Source organism: Lissotriton helveticus, chromosome 2_1 (assembly GCF_964261635.1).
Source record: "Lissotriton helveticus chromosome 2_1, aLisHel1.1, whole genome shotgun sequence".
NCBI lineage: Eukaryota > Metazoa > Chordata > Amphibia > Caudata > Salamandridae > Lissotriton > Lissotriton helveticus.
Window position 1 is genome coordinate 1,338,212,214 of NC_136059.1, and position 25,992 is coordinate 1,338,238,205.

The 25,992-nt window shown below is 42.1% G+C and overlaps 1 protein-coding gene across 1 annotated transcript in view; it reads right to left on the minus strand.

Moving 5' to 3' along the window:
- The window catches only part of LOC144818641 (UDP-glucuronosyltransferase 2A2-like), a 370,404-nt gene extending 350,117 nt beyond the window's left edge, over positions 1 to 20,287 (minus strand). Inside the window, exon 1 of the mRNA XM_078676264.1 lies at positions 19,546 to 20,287. Within this exon, the coding sequence (XP_078532390.1) occupies positions 19,546 to 20,287 (742 nt within the window). The remainder of the gene's footprint in view (positions 1 to 19,545) is intronic.
- Positions 20,288 to 25,992: the final 5,705 nt, after the last annotated feature.

Sequence of the window (25,992 nt, forward strand, 5' to 3'; positions counted from 1 at the left end):
GCACTATTTGCAGTGTTTCTGTGGAGATCATGATACTGCAGGGTGTCATCAGCTCCCAGGGTGCAGGAAGTAAGTGTGGGAGTCAGTCACTAGAGAGGAGCTGCAATTCCACCAAAGTAAAGCAACATTGTGCAAGGCCATGAGAAGTCTGGGATTGGAGAAATGCAACCAGCAGCTCTCTGCCGTGGTGGCCCCCGGCAGGAGAGTTCAGGGCAGATGCGGGGTTGTGCTTTAAAATGCTATATTTGGACCCCATGTTTGCAACAATTTACAGTAAATATGAGGTGCAAAAGCCACCATTTGAATCCATTCTTTGAAAAATGTTCTTGCGGGGGTAACACCCTCCCCCCCCGCACCCTCCTTTTGAAGTTCAGGCAGGCTCGTTCGCGCACTCGTTATACTACAATACACTGTTTCGTCTCACCACTTTCAAAATCTACCAGCCGCCCCTGGTCCTGTCATATAGGTAGCTTAACCAAGGCATGATTTATTTATTTATTTATTTATTTATTTATTTATGCATTTTTATATAGAGCGCGGACTTTACCCGAAGGTGTCAGAGCGCTTCACAATAGGAACAGAACTGATACATGAGAACATTACAAGTGAGCAAAATACAAAGGCAAACGTTACATTAAATGAAGCAAAATTACAATTGTGCGCCAACAAAGTATAAGAGGTAGTAAACGGTGCGTTACCAAAGTGACAATCGTGAGTCAACAAAATACAAGAGGTAGCAAACGGTGCATTACAGGAGGAAAAAGTGACGTGTGCAGGTTACAAAAAGTGTACAAAATAAATATAGAGGTATAATACTGCAATATATGGAGGACACTCCAGCACAAGAACAAACGTTACGTAGGCACTGGTGGCACTTGTGCAGGTGTCGAAACAAACAAATGTAGGAGGTAGAAAACAGTGTGTTACAGGAGAGAGTGACGGGTGCAAGTCACCCACGAGTCCGAGACACAGGAGGAAGGACAATACTGCAATAAGAGGCAGACTTTCAAACCACAAGAACACACTTGGAAGACACTTCCATAGTCAAATAAAGTAGATTTTTCAGTCGTTGAAGGGCTTCCTTCAGATTGCAGAGAGGGCATGAATTACATTTGGAAATGTTTTTGAAGAAGGAGAACTTTGAGGTCAGATTTGAAGGCTTGGGAGGAGGAGGTGGTCCGGAGCTGAGGCGGAAGTGAGTTCCAGATTCTCACTGCGCTGCCTGAAAAGGATTGGGCCATCGATCTCTCCTTCTTGAAAGTGGGAGGTTCAAGCAGTAGATTTTCCGCATTTCGTGATGGTCTAGAGCCTCCAGAGAGTTTCAGTTTATTCGCCAGGTAGCGCGGAGAGGAGGAGTGCAAGGCTTTATGGGTGATGCAGGCAGTCTTGTAGATAGCTCTCGCCTCGATGGGGAGCCAGCGGAGGGAGGATAACATGGGAGTGATGTGGTCGCTTCTTTTGGCCCCATAAATGAAACGAGCTGCTGAATGTAGAACAGACTTAAGGGGGGATAGGTGGGATTTGGGGAGGCCAGTCAAAAGAGAATTGCAGTAGTCCAGTCTGGAGAGGACCAGCGATTGGACCAGGGTTTTGAGGTCATGCACCGGGAAGAAGCGACGAATCCCCCAAAGAAGGCGCAGTTGGTATCGGGCAGACTTTGCAATTGAATTAATGTGGGAGTGTAGATTGAGTTTTGAGTCGAGTATGACACCAAGGGATTTTGCGCTGTCGACAATGATGGGATTAGTGTTCAGCAGATTCATCTGGTCCATTCATGATTGCACCGGGGGAGGAGAAAGTGAGGAGGAGAGGAGGAGGAACTCAGTTTTGGAGGGGTTCAGGATCAGTTGATGTGTTGACATCCAGTTATGAATGGAGTCGAGGGTAGAGCTTAGGACAGAGAGATTGTGCGTGGAGGCAACCTTGAGGTAGATTTGAGTGTCGTCAGCGTAGAGGTGATATTTGACCCCAGATTTACTTAGGAGATTTCCCAGAGGTTCCAAATAGAGATTGAACAATGTGGGAGCAAGAATAGAGCCTTGGGGAACACCTTGACCCACCGCCAAAGGAGGTGAAAGACTGTCCGCTATTTTGATCATTTGGGATCTATCAGAAAGGAAAGAAGCAAACCATTTAAGCACGGTGCCCTCCATGCCCATTCTCTGTTGAAGGGTGTTGAGGAGGGTGTTGTGGTTGACAGTGTCAAAGGCTGCCGAAAGGTCAAGGAGAATTAGAAGACAAGACCCCCCCGAGTCTAGTATTCTCAGCGCGTCATCGATCACTTGCAGCAGGGCAGTTTCAGTGCTGCAGTTTTGGATGAAGCCGGACTGAAAATTGTCAAGAAGATAATTTTCCTTGATATGACGTGAGAGTTGTTTCGCAACACATCTTTCTGTGATCTTCGCAAGAAAGGGTAGGTTAGTGATGGGGCGGAAGTTGTTGAGGTCATTCGCATCCGCAGTGGGTTTTTTAAGCAGAGGGGTGACCTGCCCAGATTTGAAGGGAACAGGGAGGGAACCTTGACAGAGGGAGAGGTTGACCAGAGTGGTCCAATAGGGAAGAGAAAGGGTATAGAAGTCAATGGCAAAGGCACTGGGGATGGGGTCGAGCGAGTGGTTGGAGGACTTTGTTTCGAGGATGCACTTGAGGAGGACATCTTCAGAGATGGGGTCGAAGTTCTGCCAGATGGCTAGTGATTTGCGCTCCTCTGGAGGGGTAGGATGAGCGACCTGAACCACAAGTGATTTCACTTTTTCGTCAAAGAATACAGCGAAATCAGCAGCTTTCTTTGTAGAATCCTCCAATTTGGAGGTTGGGGGAGAGTAGTTAGACGTCTTGATGAGATCAAATAGTTTTTTGGGTCTATTTTGAGTCAAGGAGGGTTCTGAAGTGTGATGCTTTCCCAAGGAAGATGTGCTTGTGGTACTCGGATCTTGCTGAACGAAGCGTGGACAAGTTATCGGTGGAGGGTGCTTGCCTCCAATGTTTCTCCAGGCGTCTTAGGTGCTTCCTTTCTTCATATAGGGATTTGCTGAACCAGGGTGCTGAGGGAATGGGCCTTTTCTTTTTGCTTTGGAGAGGAGCAACGCTATTGATTTCGACTGCAAGGACTGAGAGGCATTGTGAAGTGAGATCATCAACATCTAGGTTCGGGTCTAGCCTTGGAAGTGACAGCAAAGCTGATTCACAGAGGGAAGCAGTGTCAATGTTTTTAGCGTCACGGAACCAGGAGGTAGCCCTCTTAGGTTGGCCAAGAGTGATAGAGTGTGCTAGGAGAAGAGAGAATGGAATGAGGAGGTGGTCAGACCAGTCTACGTGAATAGGGGTAGCGATAGAAAGCATGCCTGCTTTAGAAATAACAAGGTCCAGGATAGAACCCTTAGAGTGTGTTGATTCTGTGCAGTGTTGGGTAAGATCGTTTGTAGAGAGGAAGGAGGCCAGCCCGTTCGCGGAAGAGTCTTGCAGGGAGCCCCAGTGGAGATTGAAGTCACCCACGAAGGTCTGATTGTCACTTTGTGCGTATTGGTCGCTGATGAAGTCAGTGAGTTCCTCCATAAATGAAGGGCCACTGCCAGGTGGGCGGTATATGACATGGAATCTAAGGGGTGAGCGGTGGTGTAGTTGAAGCTCAAGAGATAGACTTTCAAAAGTGCGGAATGCGCTGATGGGAAAAGCCTTGAGTTGAAGGGAGTTTCTAAAGATAACTGCAACACCTCCCCCAACTTTGATAGGTCTGTCATTCCTGAAAATAGAGTAGCCAGTGGGTAGGAGGAGATCAAACATGGAATGAGAGGTATCGTTGAACCAGGTCTCTGTTAAGAAGAACAGGTCAATATTGTGAAGGGTGATGGTATCAGAGATTTCGAGTTTGTGTTTTATTGCAGATCTGCAGTTGTGGAGCATGCAGCGCAGTTCTGTCGAGACTGTTTTGGTGACGGGGGCACTTGGGCAAAGAAGGGTGACAGGGATATTATACCTATATGGGGGTGCACTGGAGTGTCTAGGTGGATGCTTGGTTCTGACAGAGGAGATGGTTGGAATGGAGTAGGTAATTGGGTTACTCGGAGGTGCTGGTTGAAGAAGGGTGGCGTTCAAAGGCTTGTGTGAGTGAGCGATGTTTGCGGACGACAGGTTATGCTTAGCTATAATGGTGTGAGGGGTCGAGGTGCCTCTCGTGGGAAGGTGAGAGTTTTCCAGAGGAGTTGATGAGAATGGGAAAGTTGAAATCTTAGAACTTAAAAGTGAAATGGAAGCTACAAGCTGGGAGATGGAGGTGATGAGAGAGCATATCTTATTTTCGAGAGAGATTAGGGCAGAACACGGATGGTTGGGTGTCTCGATGGCAGAGGGATGGGGTGGTATAGGTGGTGGGAGGCAGGGAGAGGTGGGAGGACAGGAGGAGAGTTGAGGTATAGGGTTCATAGGTGGGGAAAGGGGGTGGGTGAGAGCGGGGGTTGGGGTATCAGAGGAGAAGGGGGAGTTGTATTTGATGGCGCTGCACGAAGGGAAGGAATTATGGACATGTTTGGGGGGATGGGTGCGGAACAAGACGGTGGGGAGAAGGGAGAGGGGAGGACTGTGAGGAGTCATAGGAGAGTAGGAGGTTTGGGCGGAAAAAAGGGGAGGAGGTTGGAGAGGTCCTGTTGGCTAGGAGCGGTGGCTGTGAGGGAGCCGGTATCTGGTAGAGTGGGGGGTTGGGAGAAGGGGAAGTTGACGACAGGAAGTGGTTCTACTGTGCCTGAAGAGGGGGGATGGAAAGGGGTACCAGGGGGGTAAAGGGGGGGGCAGCACAGCATGATTCGATGCCGTGATTCGGGATATAGCAGCCCATGGGACTGATGCCTCAAGAGAATATTCACATATCCCTGAACTCTGGACACGCAGTGACTTCAGCAAGATGGTCTGGTTTTCGAAACTAAAACGTGAATATATAAAACCAAAGCAAATGATCTCATATCCTGTCATAAGCAAGAATTCAGGTCCTGCTTGCTGACAAGGGATATTTCCGGCTTGGCACCTGTACTTTCATTTGCTTCCTAATACAGAAAGTTGGACAGTTAACAGCATGTGTAGGCTCCACATAGGTGAATATCCACAGGGAGGTTGGGGGCCATGTCCTCAGGTTATATAGATCAGTGGACTTCTACTCTTGGTGCTTGGAATTTGATGCCCAATTGAGACACACACATATGATATAAATGTAACAAGATCTTCCTATCTTTTACACTTTGGTGTAAAAGTTGTAAACTGTCCAAATCAATTTCTTTGGTTTTGCTGTGGCTTTTCATGATGTTTGTATTAAAGATGACTACAAATGTGCATAGAATAATCCTTACGAATTTTATCCTGTGATAAGTATGTGCCTTTGTGTTCAGACTATCTCTTTACTGGAGGAAATTCAGCAGGAGGATTCTACAACAATTTAGAGTTTCTGCCAGAAACTGGAAGATTGTCCGTTTCATCCAAACTCTGAATGAGGTCCCATGTTTTTTTTCATTACTTAAATCTGAAACACAACTGATTTCACAGAGATGAAACTATAATCAGGTACTTTAGAACAAACTGTTTTTTTCTGTGCTGAGTGCATTCTTTCAAATAGAGAACCCAACAACCCATCAATGTAAGGTTCTCAGAGGTAGGAGCAGCAAATAGTAAGGTGAAATGTGCAGATGAGGGATCAGCTGGGAATATTAGGTGGCGCTAACTCACAGGCTCTAATTTTCACCAGGTGTACTTCAGAAAGAAGTGTTTAAGCTCATACCATAAATCGGTCACGCTTCGTATCACTTGACGTGATAGATCACGTTTCTTGGCATTGCTTCCATGCTGTGAAAATTGTTCTGGAGAAGTTTGAATGTGTCCACGTGTTGTGAATTGATTGACTGGTGTATATATATATCCATCTACAGGTCAACCCTACAAGACTTCACCTTTGATATCACATGGTGGGTTTGCAAACTAGTGCATCACTGCAGTGCCCGGCATTAATCCGGTTGTGTTTGCTGGCCTTGCCCACTGCCCTATCCTGTTCCCTTCTTCCATTGTAAACAGAAACCCGGCTCTGGCCTTGGTAATGTGAGCCACTGGGAACACTTAAGAAAGCTTTCATGTTCGGATTCCGCCTCTCCATCCATCAACTTGGGTTGAGAATAGATGTAATCCTATGATACAGCGGTTTATCGTATGCACAAAAAATGCTCACCGCAAATATTCTTTTTGGTGCCAACTGTCTGATGCCATGGGTCAGGTACTAGATGAATTATGGGAGAGAGTAGTGTAAATGGTGTGAAATGCACTTGATAGTTCCCAAGACACCCTTGTGATTTGGCTTGAAAAAGGGTCCGTATTTTGCAAGTGACTTTTTGAGAACATTGGAAATCCACACTATCCCTGGCAATGTTTGATTTGCCCGGTACACTCTCATGAAACAAAACTTTGCTTCACACACTGTCTCCACTTTGTTGTCATCTCCTAGACTTGGACGGATGCAAACTACGTTGAAACTTCGATTGCAACCGCACAAAACTATGATACCTTCATCCGTGCACTCATCCACCCACTCAGAGCTCAGGTTGGGGTGCAGGTATTGGGTTGCACTTAAATAAACCCCTCACCGTCGCTCCCCTTCTCACTATAACCAGAGCCACTGGAATTATAATGCAAGGTTGGACCAAATTATGTGTTGACTAAATCTTGTTACAAGAGAAGGCAAATTATGCGCTGCAATGGAACCTTTTGTGATAGTATGACTTCACTTTTTTGTCATTTTGACACTTGTTAACACTGTCTAGGCTCAGGTTTCCTCTCATTAGTACTCGTTCGACACCTAAATACAGCAATAAGCAACAGAGATGTGACAGTTCAACTTTTACAAAGGACTTTCATTGCGCAGTAACACGTGTTGCCACGTTTTAAGTAACTATTGATCTGCTTGAGCTAGAAAGATTATGCAGCAGATAATCGATTATTTAGTAAATGCAAAAAATCTTTACTTATGTGGAAAACGCCACAGCCTCAGAATTTCAAAATGCCAGTGGCCCTGATTATAACAAATTTCTACACAAGTCATTGTCTTTTTTTAAGATTCATAGACACTGTCTTTAAAGACCTGAAAACCCTTCACTGTGCTCCTCTCTGTATCCTTCTTATGGTCTTCAGAAATTACAACCTGGATTGAAAAAAGAAACCACTCTTCACAACCAGCTCTGTTTTGGCTGCTCAATTTTCAACACCCACTTGCATGTGAAACACTTAAGGCCAGATCACAAAACATTTTTGGCTGGCGATATTTCATTTCCTTGGTAGTCAGTGAAAGCACTGCTCACTTCAAGCACATTTACAACTGTACTATTAAAAAAGGGTTCTAAAGATGATAATAAGCCACAATAATGTTTGTGCATATGTTATGTGGCAGTAATGTGTTCGTTCTGTTGTTATTGGTGCTACTGTAGTTTTGTTGCGCATTCTTACAACTTGATATTGCTGTGTAATATTGCGGTTGCTGTGTTGTGTTCTGTTAAACATGTTTTGATCCAGTTTTTGCGTTGCTTTGTGTAGATGTTATTGTGTTAGGTTCTGTTTTTTACTTCAGATATGTCAACAAATGCTGCTACATTTCCAGTCAAACGCAGCACATGCCTTAAAAGTTCATGTAACTTGACTAGCAACCATTTACCGCTGTGTAAAGTGGTAAAATAGTACTGCTCCTCTCTTCAGCTGCTTAAGAGATCAATCAGTCCAAAACTGGTAGACACTGTGCCTTAACTTAGCACTCCCAGTGCTCACTTAATTTGATGTGGCCCTATCCTCACCCTAACTTCATCATCATAATTCAATGTTCTCCTTTGAGCCCTCGCCACCCATCACTCTAACGACCACTTGACTCTCGAAGTTCTAGAACGGTTCCTCGTGCTAAAACAACACACAAACGGGAGTTATAAGGCTGTATCACTTGATAAACCCTTCCAATTATCCCTTCCCACATCATATAAATCCGTCGTCCATGGTACTAGCCTTAATGTCCAGGAAATTGCATAGGTGTAAGCAATGTAAATATCTAGAAGTTTATCACACTTTGTTACATAATGTGAGTTGTCTATATCTCTACTTGCGTTATTCTATTGTGTTTCAACTACTATTCCATATATTACCACCAAATTTGTATATGCTCATATGTCTCGCCTTGTTAGTATCTGAAGCACTATTGTTTAAAAAAATCGGTCTCAATAAAAAAATATAAATATGTCTTCTTTATTAGACTGTCCCCTGCTTCTTGCATACATGTTTGTTAAGTTTGGGTTTAATAGACGGGATAGAAAGCACGATTCCGTTCCATCCCCACTTTCTTCTCCATGGTTGAAATTCCAGTTGCCAAATGGCTTTTAATGGTTCCATTTAGATCACATCCGGCTTTGGACCCAGTGCCGGAAGTAACCGGAGATTACCACAGGATGGTATCATATTGCCAACACCAAAATGGCAGATGGGCCTCAGCAGTGTGTGATGACGGCATAATATGCAAATGCACATTATCTTATCTGCAGGTACCGACCCGGCAAGTGGAGATATAAAATGTCCAAGATAACACCAGACTTTTGCTGGTTTTGTTCTTATCATTGTTCTAGTTTGGCAGAAATGAGTCTCGGTGGCACACAGTGGCTATGTACATAACCAACCGGACACTTACCATAGCCAAAGGTCACTTCCTGCACTCCTTACCCACAGCACTTGGCCACAAGTTGCTCGCAGCAGTTCTGCTCTGGCAGTAGGGTGGCTGGGACACGCATAGTGGATTCAGAGGTATGGGCATTGATGAAGGAATAATTGAAGGCCAAACCCAATTTTCAGTGCCTACGGTCGATGGCCAAAAGGCTTGTGTAGTGGTACTATTTTGGAGAGTGCAGGGCTTGGCCAACGGACATATCCTATGACTGGTGCCCAGTGTTTTCTGCCCAAAGCCAAAGGGTTACAAAAGGGGGTGGTGATGGACGGAGCATCTGAATCAATCAAACACTCACACCCAGTCAAAAGATCTGGGTTTAATCCATCACCGTTCTTTAGCCCACTCTGCCACCCCAGTTCAGACATGGCTATATGCAAATCAGTCTGACCCTGTGCCTCATGGGAACAGTCCAGCCCGAACTGCCAAGCCATGTCTTCCCTGGACCGGAAACAAGCTTCCGAGGACCGGTTTCTGGCATTCCAGCCGTCTTCAGCCCGGCTTGCTTGAATCCAGTGGCAAAGTGAGCAAGGGACTCACGTCTGAGCGTACCCTACCACACTTATGGCGGCCAAAAGCGGTACCCTTCCCACATAGGGCAACTCTGTTTGCCCTATGTGGGAAGGGTAAGCCCAGACGTGGGTCCCGTGCTCACTAGGCCACTGGAGTCAAGCTATCCTGGCTGATGACCGCTGATAGCCAGAAACCGGTCCTAAGATGCTTGATTCCGGTCCAGGGAAGACAAGGCTTGGCAGTTCGGGCTGGACTGCTACAATGAAGCACAGGGCCAAGACTGATGTGCATATGGCCATGTCTGATCTGGGGTGGTGTGGTGAGCAAAATAACGATGGATTAAACCCAGATCTGTGACTGGGGGTGAATGTTTTGCAAATGTGCAACATTCCGTCCATCATCTTATGTGTTTTTCTGTTCGCCCTATGTGGGAAGGGTATGCCCAGACGTGGGTCCCATGCTCACTACGCCACTGGAGTCACGCTATCCTGGCTGATGATGGCTGATAGCCAGAAACCGGTCCTAGGATGCTTGATTCCAGTCCAGGGAAGACATGGCTTGGCAGTTCGGGCTGGCTGTTCCCATGAGGCACAGGGCCAAGACTGATTTGCATTTGTCCATGTCTGATCTGGGGTGGGGTGGTGAGCAACATACCGATGGATTAAACCCAGATCTACGACTGGGAGTGAATGTTTTGCTAATGTGCAACATTCCGTCCATCATCTTGTGTGTTTTGGTGTTCGCCCTATGTGAGAAGGGTATGCCCAGACGTGGGTCCCGTCCTCACTACGCCACTGGAGTCAAGCTATCCTGGCTGATGTGGCTGATAGCCAGAAACCAGTCCTAGGAGGCTTAATTCCAGTCCAGGGAAGACATGGCTTGGCAGTTCGGGCTGGACTGTTCCCATGAGGCACAGGGCCAAGACTGATTTGCATATGGCCATGTCTGATCTAGGGTGGCTTGGTGAGCAAAATAATGATGGATTAAACCCAGATCTGTGACTGGGGGTGAATGTTTTGCCAATGTGCAACATTCCGTCCATCATCTTGTGTGTTTTGCTACACCTGGGCAGGCCACAGAAACAAGGGCTGAAATCACACAAGCCCTGAAAACCTTGTGACACAGCACATGGGTAATAAGTGTATGTGCCTGTCAGTGCTGTGGCTGCCTGACCCTCATGCAGGGTGAGGGGCAGAAGCTGTGCTGAACGTTCAATATTTACTGCAGTGGGTAGGATGCATGTATTCATGGATGTCAATTCACCAAAATGCCGGGTATAGCGGTAGTAACATTACATGCCCTTTGTCCCAGATGACATCACAGGAAAGGAAATTATATGGCAGTTCTCATCTCTCTGTTCACAGTCTCTGTAACCTGTTTCCCGCCCATGTCCCACTCCATCTGTTTCTCACCTGTCTCTATATCACTGCTCTAATTCTCCCCTACCTCTCTCACCTGTGGCAGTCTCTTAATTTGTCTCTTTATCACAACTTTCCCACTGTCTTACCGTCTATATCATTAGTCTCTTTATAGTCCCTCTTTTTCGCCAGCCTCTCCCCTCTTCATTCAAGTGATCTCTCACACCAACCTGCCTCTTAATCACCTCTCTCACCCACGTCTCCTTCCCTCTCCGAATTTTCTTTCTGACCTACTTGCTGCTATCTCTTTTAGCATCCACCTCCTTATCACTTTTTTCTCACACTTGTCTAAAACTTCTTCTATCGCTCTTACTATGTGTTTCTCATCTGTTATAGTTTGTGTCTTTCTAACTTTGTTCATGTGCCTCAACCTTTCTCGTCACCGTATCACTCTATCGCTCTTATATTAATCTCCTCCATGTTAGATGTCTCTTTATTATGTCTCTCACACATAAACTACAAACACAGCTGTTTTTGTCTGTCATTGATCTGCCACTCTACAGTGCCTTCTTCCTATCTGCTTCCACTATTCTCTCTCTCTTTTTTTCTCTTTCTCTCTCTCCCTCTCCTCTCTTCTGTTTTCACTCTTGTTTCTCCTGCACCTAGTTTCCTTTCTCCCCTTACATGCTCACAGACCGCCAAAGAGAAGCCGCCTTTTTGCTGACATTTTGTTTCAGTGCAGCCCGTGTTCTAATCCTGAACACATGTACTGGTGAAACAGTCAGATGTCCATGTTAACTGCAACCTTGCGAAAGTAAACATGGCTCATGAGAGCCCTGTTTAACTTTTGTTTCCTTCCACTGCCTTTAGGACATGGGTGTCGCAAAGGCAGTTCCAGGGGTTGCAAATGGCGAACTCTAAAGGATGTCTGTGCATGTATCTAATTGAAGAAATTAAGCAGGCAGCAACTAGGGGGCGGAGCCCCCACGCCGTTAGAAAGAACCCGTCCTTAAACATGAACGAAACAGGCCAGAGGTTGTGGAGGAAGTGCGACAATGTACATAAACAGTCCCAGTATGAGCTTAGAAAGGAGAAACCTCTGAGTGGAAAATTGTGCATTGAACAAAAAGTTATCAAAAGTTAAAAGAACACTTCCACAAAGTATTGGCCCTATTTATGTATTCTTTGGGGGGGAGGGGGACATGTTTAAGGCATTTATATTTGTGAATAATATGCCTGAAATCATATTGCTAATGATTGCCTAAAGTTGTCAATGGTTGAGATGAAGGAAAACAGTAGGGTACATCAAAATGAATAAAATATAATACATTATGTAGAAGAATTCGAATGTCCTTATCAGTGGTAAGCCAAACCTGATAAAGTAAAGCATATTTTTCACGTAATTAACCAAGCAGATGACTAAAACAAGAGGCCGGTCCACTTTAACATTGAAGGGGCCAGGCGAAATACACTTTACACTTGTGCACAAACGGAGCACATGCTTCTATTCACAGTTTTTGGTGGTTGTGCAAAAGGGAATGGAGCAAACAGATTTTACTTTTGTCTATAGTACCTAACATCTTTAGACCAGGACAAACCTACTGAAAACAGATTGAGAAACAATTATAAAATATAACACATCTTTTGCTTATAAACCATTGTCTATACGTATTACTACAGTACGTGACCTGTTAAATTCACCTTCGCAGAAAACAAATTGCGACAAACCATTTCCTCTTAATTAATGGATATTTCAGAAAAAATGGTAGTCACCATTTAATAGAAGCCAATTCATTGAATATTTTATTTTCAAAATTGCCTTTTACAAGATTTTTCCTAATTGTGTGACTGCATTTAATCTCGAAAATGTGTTCTCTCTGTTGTTTTTTCTAAAAGGATTTCGTATATCCTGTATTTCCCAATGACTTCCTTTCGACCTCCTTTGCTATTTCTTCAGGCATTTATCCTTCCATATTTTGCCTCCCTCTCTCCTTTTCATCCCTTTTCTTCATACTTTTTGTCGAAAAAATTATTTGGGGAGATACCATCTAAGCCCTTATCATGTTTTTACGTTAATTCTTCTGAGTGCTAATTCCTCCCTTCATTCTTCCCCTTTCATCCTTCTACCCTAGTTTATTATTGCTTTAGTTTCACTTTTTTCCGTCATTCTTTCCATTGTTTCATCCTTCTTCCTGTTTTGGGTCGTGGTTGAAATTCTAAAAGGATCACCATGATCTCAAACATCTTTTTAGCCTAACCTTTCTCTAAGTTCCCTTTTGTAAAAACAATTCTGGAAAGACTTTCAATTATTATTATTATTATTCAATGGTTATTAGAAATTGTCGCAGCTTTTGTTAATACTAAAGCTATCTTCCAAAATAGGATTCGATATGGAGTCCACAACTATTTTTCCTTTTAAAATCAGTTGTTTCAAATACTTGTCATTAAGTTTTTATTAGATAGATTCGAACTGTTCTAGATTTATTTCTTTAAATGTGACCAAACTGTAAGTAGAATAATTAGAACAGTAATATTATTTCTGCATGTCAGTTGGCCATCCTCTGAGATGAGAATTCAGAACTGTGTGTTTACAACTGAATGGTGTCTAAATACATTATACATTAGCAATTTGTTTTAGCCACTGTAGAGTCATCTCTTCAATTGCAATGTAAGGCAGCTGCGCCAACAATCTGTAGTCCTTGCAACAATGCCTGTAGGCTAGAGGGTGTGGACACATCCAATGCGTTCCCTGGATTCTTTAATGAGTACATTGAGGTGGAGGGTGCTCTGCCATCTGTCTTTTAAGCACTGCATGGGTTCCACTAAACCAAACTATTGTGCCTCATTTGGCAAATGGTCTGCTACTCTACTGGGTTGGGGTGGGGCACCTCTGCTAGTGGACCACCTATCATATTCTAGGCTCACTGCAGATTTGACAAAACTTTTTTCTTGAATGTGCTCCTACTAGGTGTAGTATTTTACAAAAACATAAGCTTGGATGGCCCTAATGTTTTGTTTCGTTTTTGAAAAACAAAAACAAATGTCCTTGACACCCCAGAAGTTTTTGCTTCATTCTTCCTGTACAAGGCTTCCTTGGCAGAGGTGTTGCTTAATCTGTGCGATTAGGGGTGTGTAAAGATCAGATTTCCCAATTGCAAAAGCCGTTGGCCTCAGGCTGAAGGGGATGGTCAAGGTGGGGATGGACTGTTCCCATGAAGAACAGGTTCAGTATTGATTTGCGTTAGATGGTCAACTGGAGTGGCTGGGTGGCCAAAAAATGATGGGTTGGAATGCTACCCTGAGCAATTGGGTGTTTGATTGCGAGCAGTATACTTTGACACCTGAGAATTGTGTCACAAACATTGTACTTCTGTCAATGTTTGTAAATGCCAAAGATTGGAAATTTGTACCCATTCAAGGAGTACTTCTGTGGGTGCAGATTTACTAACCCTTACTTGATAAACCTGTCACTGTATATATTTAAGTTCCTGATCCCCAAAAAATCTACTGATTAAAAACTCTTAGTGAAATGAGAACAATGAGAAAACCTGGCACAGACATAGCAGAACCATCTCATGCCCCCCGTACCCAACTACTAAGCCAAGAATGCACTTATTAAAGATGTGTCACAACCCGAACACCCCCGTGAATCTACGCCCCTATGAATTGGTTCACATGATGCACACAAACAAGAAAATAAAAGCATTTAAAGCCCCACACCACATAGGAGAGGTTTCCAACACTGTAAAGCATGTGCCCATGAGGCAGAAGGACTGCTGGTCAATGGTTTCTTGCAGCAGAACCAGCCCATATTCTACCATCAGAGAACATTTTGTGCCCCACCTCCAAATGAGGCATAGAGAAATGCTAGGTTGGCGACGTGGGACATCCTTCAGATTAGTGTACAGGAGATTTAACACATCCACTAACATCTTAATAACAAACAAGTGGATAAAATAATAATAAGAGATTTATTAATCTAGTTTGTGAAAGAATAAAACAGCATATTTCAAATGCATTATAAACATTAATTTTTAGCATGTACGCATTACAAAGTGTAGAAGCTTTGCAGGGTCAATCATTGATCCTCAGCTGCGTGGAAATGTAAGGTAAATAAATGTCACCATGGGTAGCTTATAATTTAATTGGTTCTTGCTTATTTAAAAAAAAATTTTTTTTTACTTTCCGATCAATGTTCTTAGAAATGAAAAGCCAGAAAATGAGAACAATGTTTTTTCAAAATTTTTAATTCACAAATCAAATTATGGCTTTTTTCAATTACATAAAAGCTATTAGTTTTGATGAAGATTAGGGATAACATAGTGGTCTGAGACATATTAAATGGAAGTCGGTAGGGAGTCTTGTGGTTGTTTATGTTGAACATTTTGGTTTTGCAGAAGAATCCACCTCTGTAATAACAATTGTGAAAGCACTCTCTACACCCTACTCATAACTGAGCATTTCCTAATTGCATATGAGCGTATTGACATAAATGCCAGAATCTAAGGGGCATATTACTAAGAACGGCTTTAAAAATGATCGCCGGTTTAGCGACAGAAAACTGCAATAATGGGCTTGATAATATGCCCTTGAGAATTCCAATAGAAGTCCATGTTCTGGTGTGAACCTGGGCTTCTATTGGAATTCTCCAGGGCATATTATGCAGCCCATTATCGCTTTAGCGGCAGTTTTGTGCTGCTAAACCGGCGATAATTTTAACGCCGTTCTTGATAATATGCCCCAAAGCTTTTACAAAACATCTCATTACAGAATATAGGCCTGATTTAGAGTTTGTAGGGTGGTATTTACTCCATCAGGCCGACCGAACTCTAATGATTGACAGAAACCGCCATCATGGCAGGCTACTGTAAATATGCTAAACGTTTGATGGATGGCTCCGTCAAACATGACGGCCACCTGTCAAACCTTTAACTTATTTTTATTTCTTCAAGAACAAAACCCCAAACAGCATTTTGTTTTTTAAAAGCAAAACCTAATGATCCTCACACTATGGGAGTTTTCTTCCATGGTGTGCAGGTCCTTTGAATGATTTTACTCTCCCCTACTGCCAGGGTTTTCACAATTTCCACTGTTTATGCAGTAGATTACCTTTGGGGCACCCCAATTCAGAATCATTTTTTAAAGAAACTTTTTGCGTTTTATGGTAAACTAAAGACATTTGGTACATTAGTAATTGATTTCATGGTCATAACTATGAGATGTTTAATTCACTGAAGCATGAATTCACACTTAGAAATCCGGCAATTTTCTAATTCTACAAATAATGGACTATTCCAGTGAATCCTTGCCGTCTCATATAGTCTATTGTAGGAATTCACAATTATTAATGTAATCAGTAGAGGGTAATTACCTATTAGCATGGCATCCCTTGACTGTTTTCTAGAAGGGAACGTAATCCACATTCCGAAGAGGAGGGAGGGAGGAGCACACTAAGGACCTGATTCACAAAGGGCCACCGCACTCCTGGGGGACTCTCCGCCCCTGAGGCGGACTCTTGACAATGAGAATTCTCATTGCGGAGATTCCGCCTGAGTGAAGAGACTCCCCCACAACTGAAGGGCCTCCGCCAGGAGCGTTGAGGCCCTTGGTGCATCAGGCGCTCACTCTATATCTTGAATGTTACCTCTTGTTTCAAGGAAGTCCTTCTTGATTTGCTCTCAGTTATCGTCTCCGTATACTTCAAATCCTAACAATTCTGGACTATCTACGATTTTTACAATGCACCTGCACATGTGGCCAATTGAAATAAGATGTGAAGAAGGGAGAGTTGCAGGTGCATGATTCCCTCTGTAGATAAGCTTTGCTTGATTGCCACTTATCTTGGAAGTCACGTTAGATAGCTAAGAATTTGATTTCTATGGGCTGGAAAAATAAAGAACCTCTTTCTGGGTAGGGTGGAGGGATTTTAATGAAACTTAGAGCTATGATCACTCAACGGCAACAATGCGGACAGTGTTAAAAAATATCTCCTTCCAAAACTGTTAACTGAACTCTTGGATTGAGAGGAGCTTATGACCTGGAATGCACCTGCACTTATAAACATTAGGACCTCCTTGGATTTTACATGTTGATACATTTGCTTTGTCTCTATATCTACTAGTGCCCCTTCTTATCCCTTTTATTTTGCTTCCTTTACTTTTCTTCTATCGCTTAATTTTACGCCATATCACACTTCCTATGGGTTTATCTAATTTCCATATGTGGTTTTGCTCTCACTTACCATCTGCTGCCTGGATTTCGCTCTGTATTTTAGACCCTCACGTCACGATCAATCCTCCAGGACTCTACGCACCTGAAGTGTATACCTTAAATTGGACCCTTGTATCCTCTGATTGTTTTTTTGTTTTTTTCTCTGTTCATCTGTTTATGAAAAATTTGCTCAATAAAATTCGCCTGAAATTAAACAAATATAAGACTTTGGATAGCTGTTGAATCCTACACCTAAGGGTGGATTTACTAAAGTTTGCTGGGTGATCACATGGTGTAAAGTGACACATAGTGATGTAAAGCATTGCTTTGATTTGTGTACCATGAAAAAGGCCAGTGATCTGCAGCACAAAAGTGTGTAACGCAAATCTGGGTCCTCATCTCTCCTTGGTTTTTCAACCCTTACACCCATCTTCAAATGTCATATTTAGTTAAAAAGAAAATATTTGCAATACAGCTATGGTAAGATGGTGATTGTTGATATGAATTATCATATGTGTTAATATTATAAAACATTAATTTTATATGTGTTTTGATACCTAGAGAAACCCAGCAGAAACAATCCGATTTTAAAAACTGGTACAATTTGTGTCACACTTAAGCATACAACTTTCACAATAAGCATGAGTCTTTGCTCCTGAGACTGGTAGCAGGCCACCTATTTTTTTCACTACGAACTGCACTCTGATATTCTGGCAAACATATCAATGATTCTGAATAATTCCATGGATGTCATTTAGAGGTAGCCAGAGGTCGCAGCTGCAGCCCCAGATTGGCCCTTGCAACCCCTGGCTCTGCCTTTCTGACCCCAGACCTCAGAGGGGGCAACATCAGTGCCAGGAGCACAGTGGCAGCTCAGTTGGAGATCTACTTGCTTTGTTTTCTCTCAATTCTTTATTACCCTGATAGTGAATAATGAAACATTACTCACTACTGGTGTAATAAAAAATGGAGTACAATTACCTGAAGTATGATATTCCCTGGCAGCTGAGGTAAGTAAAAAAAATGCTTTGAAATGTATTTTAAATGTGTGAGCTTGCTGGTGAGTGTGAGTTCAAGTAAGAGAGTGTATGTAAGTGTGAATATATATGTATGTGTAAGCATGAGTGTGTTTGAAATAAATTGAAGGTCAAAGGGCATGTGATGTCACTTCCGCTACCCCAGGCATTTTGATGAATTGATGTCCATAAATGATCCCTGGACTAGTTCTCTGGGTTTATACAGAACACCAGTGTTTTATAGCAAGTTTTATTTCATAACACAGAATCCACACAGTACAGATTCTAACCTTCTGAGGGTGATGAGCAGGACTTCAGTTAGAAGGAAAACTTCCCGGGAGTCTTGCTCTCACAGTTGCCTTAAAAGAAGACTTTTTTTGCAAAGAATGAAATGCATTTTTTAGAAATGGTCGATCTCCCAAAACCAAAGCACCATTGTTGGTCACCCACCGTCCAGCCACTGCTCAGGGGACTAGCTCACCACAGCACCCAGCAGAGCTTGACAAAAAAAGTGCAGCCAACACTTAGGGCCTGATTCTGATGCAGTTAGGAAATCTTCCTGATCTAATCGGTTTGGAAATGGCTTCTGACCGACTCGGATTGGGAGAGTCCGACCGATGGAGTATGATGCATCCGGATGCTTCCAGATACGATTTGGTCGGACTCCCATTGACTTCTAAGGGAGTTCCTAACCGCATCGTAATATGGCCCTCAGTGGGGAAGACACGTTCCCGATCCAATTTGGAAGGAGCAAATGCCATTAGGAGGCCTTCCTAACCGCATCGTAATCGGCCATTAGTGGGAATGCTTTCCTAACCACATCGGAATCAGTCCCTTAGATTTACAAAAAACAGCAATTTACTGCCGCCTGCTGAAGCAATTTTCAAAATGTTCCTGCTAGCACCTCCCAGAGGCCTGAAATATATGGCAAGGGGCATCAGTACGCTCATACGCTGTGTGTGCACGTTTTTCGAAGAGGTAGACCTGTAAAAATCCTTGGATTGGAATACATCTGGTGCACTGGTATGCCAAGATTAATCAATTGCACTGCGGCCAATGCAATCTTCCACAGATAATTGGCATTTAGACTGATCAAGTGGTACTTAGCGCCACCTCAGCTTTAAAGTACGCACTCTCCATAAATACCTCACAAATTCACCAAAAAGTGCTCTGTCATTGGTGAGACAGTGCATATGGCTCATTTGAACTTACCATCCACGGCAAACATCACTGGACTAGTGCTGGGTTCTGGTCTAGTGACAAATCAGGTTTGTTCTACTCCTCCTGCTTCAACACATAGGCCCTGATTACGAGTTGCTCATTATATTCCGACCAATACGTAAGCCCCTGTTTACGCCTGGGTCGAATTACAGGTATTAAAGTATTTAATGCATCCAATAATCATCAGAGGCGTTGAATAACTCAACCTTTGTTAGATGTTGGCAGGTCAAACCTGCCAAAATTTAACAGAGGAAAAACCTACTGTGATTACTGTATCATGCAGGTTTTTGATGTGTGAAACAACAAAATCTGTATCTTATTCCCCAATAACTTGTAATAGGTGCTATTTATTGCAACATATACATAACATACCTTGCAATATATAACACCTAAACTCGTAATCAGGCCCAGAAAAGAATATCCTGTATTTTCTTTGGGGTGTGGATGTGATACAAAAGTACTCAACATTGTCAAAACATTTGATTGTTTTAATTCAACATAGACTTACCCAGAACATTGCTGTAGTACGTATCCCATTCTCCCCAGATGGACTGAAAGGCAGCATCTTGGACAATATATGATACCATATTCTCTAATCTCTGTGTCAGTGACATTACGTCGGAAAATTCTGACAAAGTGGCGGGGACGTAGGATGGCGGTGTCGGTATTTTCCCACAGTGCCTCTCCACAGTTGAGGCTGGTGTGAAGCGTAGTGAGTAAACAAAAGGAATGTCAAGTTTCAGGGCAACAAGATCACCACAGATATTGACCGGGTCCGATAAAAGTACATTAAACTTGTTTCTTTGCAGTTTCTTCATTAAATCACTATTTTTCAGCACTGCGTTGCAAATATGCCTGTTGTAGTCATTTAGTCGGAGAGCCACTTCACTGAATCTCTTGTAGAATTGCCAAGTATTGAGATATTGCTTTTCGTACATCCAGACTCTCATAATGTCTTCGATCAGGTTATTCACATAGTTCTGTCCAAAGGGAACTTGGAAAATTTCATACTTTACCCGTGAGGCTGTGTGGTTCGGGTTCACATATGGCGAGGCGGAGGACACCACAACCGTCACATTGTGGTCTCTAGCGACTAGCTCCTGTATAATGACCTTAACATTCAACCAATGGCTGCCTTCTGTGGGCCAAATCAGTACGTTCCCACATAGAACGGTGCTAGCAAGCATCAACTGAAGAAGTATAAATTGGGCCTGCTTCTTAGCGCCTATTGCACCGGCCATGCCAGCCATAATCAGTACTGTGGGATGCCAAGGAGTATTTTCTTTGCTTGATGGTCAGTTACAAAGCAACACTGATGTTTATAGCGTCAAAGGGACTCACCTCTTGGACACAAGAGGTTCTGCAATTAACTAAAGGCCAGACTCCTTAGGGACTATGACTTGGGTATCAAAGTGTGCTAGAAAGATAAAATAAAGTTTAGTTGACATCAATATGCTTCATCTTACAATACTTAAAGTAACTGTATTATGAAGTCTACTCAGTGTCTCAAAGTGCCATGTAACATGCAAACTGCCAAGGTGGATGAATTAGCAGGATAGCTCATGTTGTGTTTTTAGTTTATCAATCTAATTTGCACTGGGATTTCCATCTGAACTAAATGAATGTCCTACAGGAAGTTAGCATAAACATGCCCTATTGGTTTCCTATAGGATGTTTGTGTTTTCCTGCAAAACTCACAGGTCGATTTTGTAGGGGAAATTGAAACTATGAAAAAGTTTGCTCCTATCTGTATTTACTTTACATTTTCGCTGTTACCCACTCGCTCCACTCAGTTTGGATAACTGCTGACTACACCAGCTTATGTTTAATGATAACACATATAACGTGCGAATAATATAAATCATTACAAAAAACTCATACCGTTATAAAACATAATATTTATACAATTTAAAAGGATTAAAAGATTCATCACAATAAAATAGCGGAGAAAAAGACGTCATTGTCGTGGTACTTTAAGCATAAAAGTCGTGACCTGTTTGTAGTGACAATATTGTCTTTTGATGGCCCTCTGTCGGATGCTGATTAGGCTATTGCTCCAAGCTTAGTAGCTGCTATTCTCATACATTTTACAAGCTTACAGTTCTACTTGGTGTGTTGTGCATTCGGACTCTCATTACTGCTTGTCTGCAAGTCCGTATCTCCAATATTTTGAAATATGGTCAAAGCAGCTTTTTTCTGGTGGTCTAATAACTCTGGTCAGGTGCATTAAATGCGTAGTACTGTTTCGTTTTTGTAGTCACACAGTGGGCAAGTTTCTGTTGGCCAGGGCAGTTCCCATTTAGGCATTAGATCTTCAGTGGGCAAAACACCCGAACGGTACGATAAAACTTAAATTTAAGACACTCCGAAAAATGAGCGCTAAACCTTGCTGCCTGTTCTGGTTATGCGTGTTTTTCACCATCCACGCATGTGATTTCTTTGCAAATTCGTCTTTTTCTTGGTTGTGCAATATTAGCTTCACTCGTAGGTTCCCCAATCTTTTGAATGCCTTTGTTGTAGCTGCAGGTACCCATATATTGTGTGATTGGAGTGTCTCCAAAGCTGTATTTAAGTGATTGTGACATGTATTGTTTGGCTTAAATCTAATTATTTCATGCCAGATTATGTTACTTAATGTGTTATTTGGAGCATTTCAGCTGAGTTTTATGAATGCCACTTTGTCGGCTACTTGTTGTTTTTTAGGCCAGATTCCAAACGTGCTGTTATGAAGCTTAAATATGCTTTGCTATACATTGGCTTGTATTATTTCCAGATTTTTTTTTATTGTTTTCCAACATAAAACCACTATTCCATATGTTATTGTGGATAGCAGTTTTGCTTTTATAATCTTTAAAAGAGGTTCAAATGATGAGCTATGTATCTTTGTGTTTATGATTTTAAATCTATATGTTATCGAGCTTGCATTTGCTCATAATGTTAACAGATGATCTTTGTAGTTTTCTTTTTTTTAAAGGTCACATCCAAATATGTATTTATATGTCTCTATGGAGGCTATTTTGTTTTCTTTAAGGAACCAGATGCCTTCTTTCCTCCTGTTGCCCCAAAAAGCGATAGACACCCTTTGATTTATTTATGCTAATCTCCACTGATGTTTGGGATACATACCATGTGTGCTGAAATTAAATGCTGTGGTCCAATTTGAGTTTCACTTAGCAAGACGATATCATCAGCGCTTTGTACGTATGGAAGTGGCAAACATGTGAGTCTTGGTGGTTGTCAGTTCTCTAAGCTAATTGCCTCATTCAGGTCTTCAATATATAGGTTGACGAGGAGGTGTGCCAATAGCCAGCCCTGCTTTAATCCGTCAGGTGCGGGTATCTTCATTGATAATGTTTAACTGTCACCTAATTTTATCTGAAACCAACTGTTTGTATAAAAGATATCTATTGCTTGTAGTAGTTTTGGTAGAATTCCCAAGTGGTTGAGCTTGGTCCACGGTTTACGCCGTGATACTCCATCAAAGGTTATGATCGATGAATCAGGCTAATAATGGGAATTACGGTTTACGCCGTGATACTCCATCAAAGTTTATGATCGCTGAATCAGGCTAATAATGGGAGTTTTCTGTTCTGTGACTCCTCTATCAATATCCACAGAGCGGCTATAATATTAAAATTCCCTACTCAGGGTCGGAAACTGATTTGATTTAGTGGAGCGATGTGCTTTTTCTACAGCCCATGCTACCAGGTCTTCTAACAATTGTACTGCTAAATATTTTGCCTCCAATCCAGAAGGGCTATCACCCTGCAGTTCATTGGGTTGTTGGAGGGACCATTCTTATAAACTGGATGCAGTATGGAGCCTCTCCAAGAGTCCGGGATTTCGGCCTTTGTCAGACAATAGCTGTGGTGGGAGGAAAGTTTTAGACCAATAACTTAAATCTGTTTTAAACAGTCCAGGTGGGATTCCATCTCGGTCTAGGGCATCATCTCGTTCTGATTTCTTTTTATAATAGACTGCAACTGGTTTTTGTTGTCTGATAAAATGTGATGGTGTACAGTAGGTCTTTCGTCTATTTTAGAAGGGCTACTACACTAGTTTATGTATTTGTAATTTCAAGTTTCTAATGTACAAGAACTACGTTACAAAATTGAATTTCTGTTTCCTCTAGCAACATCCAGAGTAAAACAGTAAAATAATGAATACATTAAGGTACATGTAGGACCATGACTTAGCCTCCCTAATGACTGGCACAAACCTTTACACATGACATCAGAAGAGACATCACAAATGCCAACGTTAATAACACCATTTTATTAACATCACATATAATGTTTCCAAAGGCATATTTTCTAACAACTTAACTTATGACATTACATTATCTAAATTAGGCAGATGCATCCCGAGTTTGGTGTAGAGGGTACTCTTATCAGTTGCAACAAAATAACCTCTCCACCAAAATCAAAATCAACCCTAGGTGCTGTAGAGACAATTATATAAATTGAGGAATATACTGACAATGGAATCAGAAAAGCTTTACTTTGCAGTGTTCTGTGTTTTTACAGATTTATGAGAATGAGAGGGCTCTACATATGTTTTTGTGGTGGGTGTAAGTTTATGGAAGTATACAAAGGGAACATATTCTGGGATTCAGACCTAATTTGCTGAGGCCTTCTCCTACAGGGAATGTGTAGTTAGATCAGATTCTGCCTCTTCAACTTCTTTAAGGTTTCCACTACTCTCCTCTAGCTCTTCCCTGCAGCCCCACAAGCGCGCCAATCTCCTCTGTAGATTGCCTTGATCTTTGCTGATCCTCCGCATTCCTCAGTACCCCAGTGTCACTGTGTTTTTAAACCACCTTCTTCCCTGTGTTTCTTCAAGTCTCAGTCAGGGGTTGGGACTCTTATTTACTGCAGGTTCTCCTTCATTGATCCCTCGCCTTCTATTCTTGTCTACTGTAGGCTGTGGCTTCCTCACTTTAATCTTAAAATATTCTCTAGGGCTGGTTGCTGCTATGTCCTTATCAGTGAATTCAATAGGTGAAAGAACTAGCCCTGGGCACCTGCATGCCTCACAAGAATTTGAGCAGCCACAACCAGCCCACTGTGTGGCATAATTGTGTTGTGTGTAAGCAAATAGTTCAGTCTACAAAATAAGATGTATAACAGGGAACTTTATTGGTGGCAGAGTAGAGAGGGATAGTCTCAAGGGAAATACAAGGAACTATTTCTCCATCAAGGAGGATTGTGGTTAAGAAATTTCACTACATTGAGCTTGCCTACGTCCTATGGCAGAATTAATTAGCAGCCCTTAGCAGAAAGGAATGTAGTTCCCACAGATATTGTGTGTAAAAATTGTATTACATTCTCCTTAGTGCTTTATTGTCTGTGTTCCCATCTTTGTGAATGCAGTTACCTTGAAGTTATTTTGTGCCCCGTGGTTGATGCAAGATTATAGTCCTACTTCTATGTTTGCAAAATGACCCCATTGTTGATTTTTTAAATCTGTTCACCTTAGGTAATGAGAATGAAAACAATAATGGAGTAAAGCATGTCTGCTTATTTGGAGAGGAGGATGTGAAAAGATACAGACCAAAGAGATCTTGGGTTTGGCCTTATATAAGAAAATAGGATAACTGTTTCTGTTTGTCTGTCTGTTCTATGAAGAAAGAAGGCAGGATAGCAATATTACAGCTCGTTTAGTTGTTATACACGCAAAGACCTCTACTTTTCATGCTAAAATTGTCCACATCTAAAAAGTCAGAAAGCACAGAAGAAAAATATGCTGAATGGAATATAGAGAGTTGGTTAATTTGACAAAGAAAGTGGACTTTTTAGGTGTATGAAGCTCAGCAATGCTTACCTCGTCGTTCATCTCAGAGCTGTGGCATCCTTGAAGCCGAAATGCAATGAGTGCAGTCAGCTGGGCACCTTTGTATAAATAGGTTTAAAGTGAATATTGTTATTGCAGATAAAGAAAGTAATTTGATAGTGAAAGCTCCCTGGATTGCAAATTGGACTAAGTAGCATATCTAATGACACTTTCAGAGCTTTCATAAGTCTTTTAGAAATAGGAGTTCTCATCTCTTAAAAAAGCTTCTTATGTTGGATCTGATTGCCAAATCCTGCACGCACCTCTCGAAAACACTTGAATGACCGGTTCTTTGGTTCAACAAGTCCCTTCCCAGAATACATAAAGCAGGAAACCCCTGCAAGCACAATCTAGTGAAATAGATTATTTAAAATACTTAAGGAATTTCGGAATTTACAACCCAATATATCACTTGTCCTCTTAAATCTACAAAGTATTGCAGATGTGTGTCACTATTTTCCTGCAAGAATTGAAGCCAGAATACTCTCATTCTTATATTAATGTCAGTTCTTTTCTACAATTGACAATGAACATGATATAGAACGATTTCAAAATATAATACAAAAGTGAATAGATGCTACAACATGAAGCAAGAAGACACACTTGAAATAGCATTCGACCTGCAACACTCCTTCAATTGACCTGAAATGTATGGATTTGCAGCATTCTTATCTGAAAAAAATCACAAAATCGGTCAAGAAAATCAGCATCCGTGTTAACAGATTTGAAAAGTATTCAAACATCTACATCCGCTACTAGCTCTAAAGAGTTCAACCACACTTGAACTGACCCAAAACTCTACAGTCTCTCTATTCCCTCCAGTTGCACAGCAGACCCTTTTCCAGTCTCAGATTTAATCTTATGAATTTAGAACTCCTCTTTTTTTTCTTAGGAGAATCCTCTTACTGCCTGAAAGATGGCCTTGTAGTGCAGCTGCAGAAGCAGGCAAACACAGACTCAGATTGTATCAACTTTTGCCACTCCATTAAGAGTCTTCCATCCTTGGTTGCATTGTTTCAAAGTCTACAAAATTCGTCAGAGTGTATGTGCTGCTGGTGAGCATAAAACTCTGTTTGGCTGGGTTGTATCTATGAAAACTACCCTCCAAAAGTGGTTGATGGCG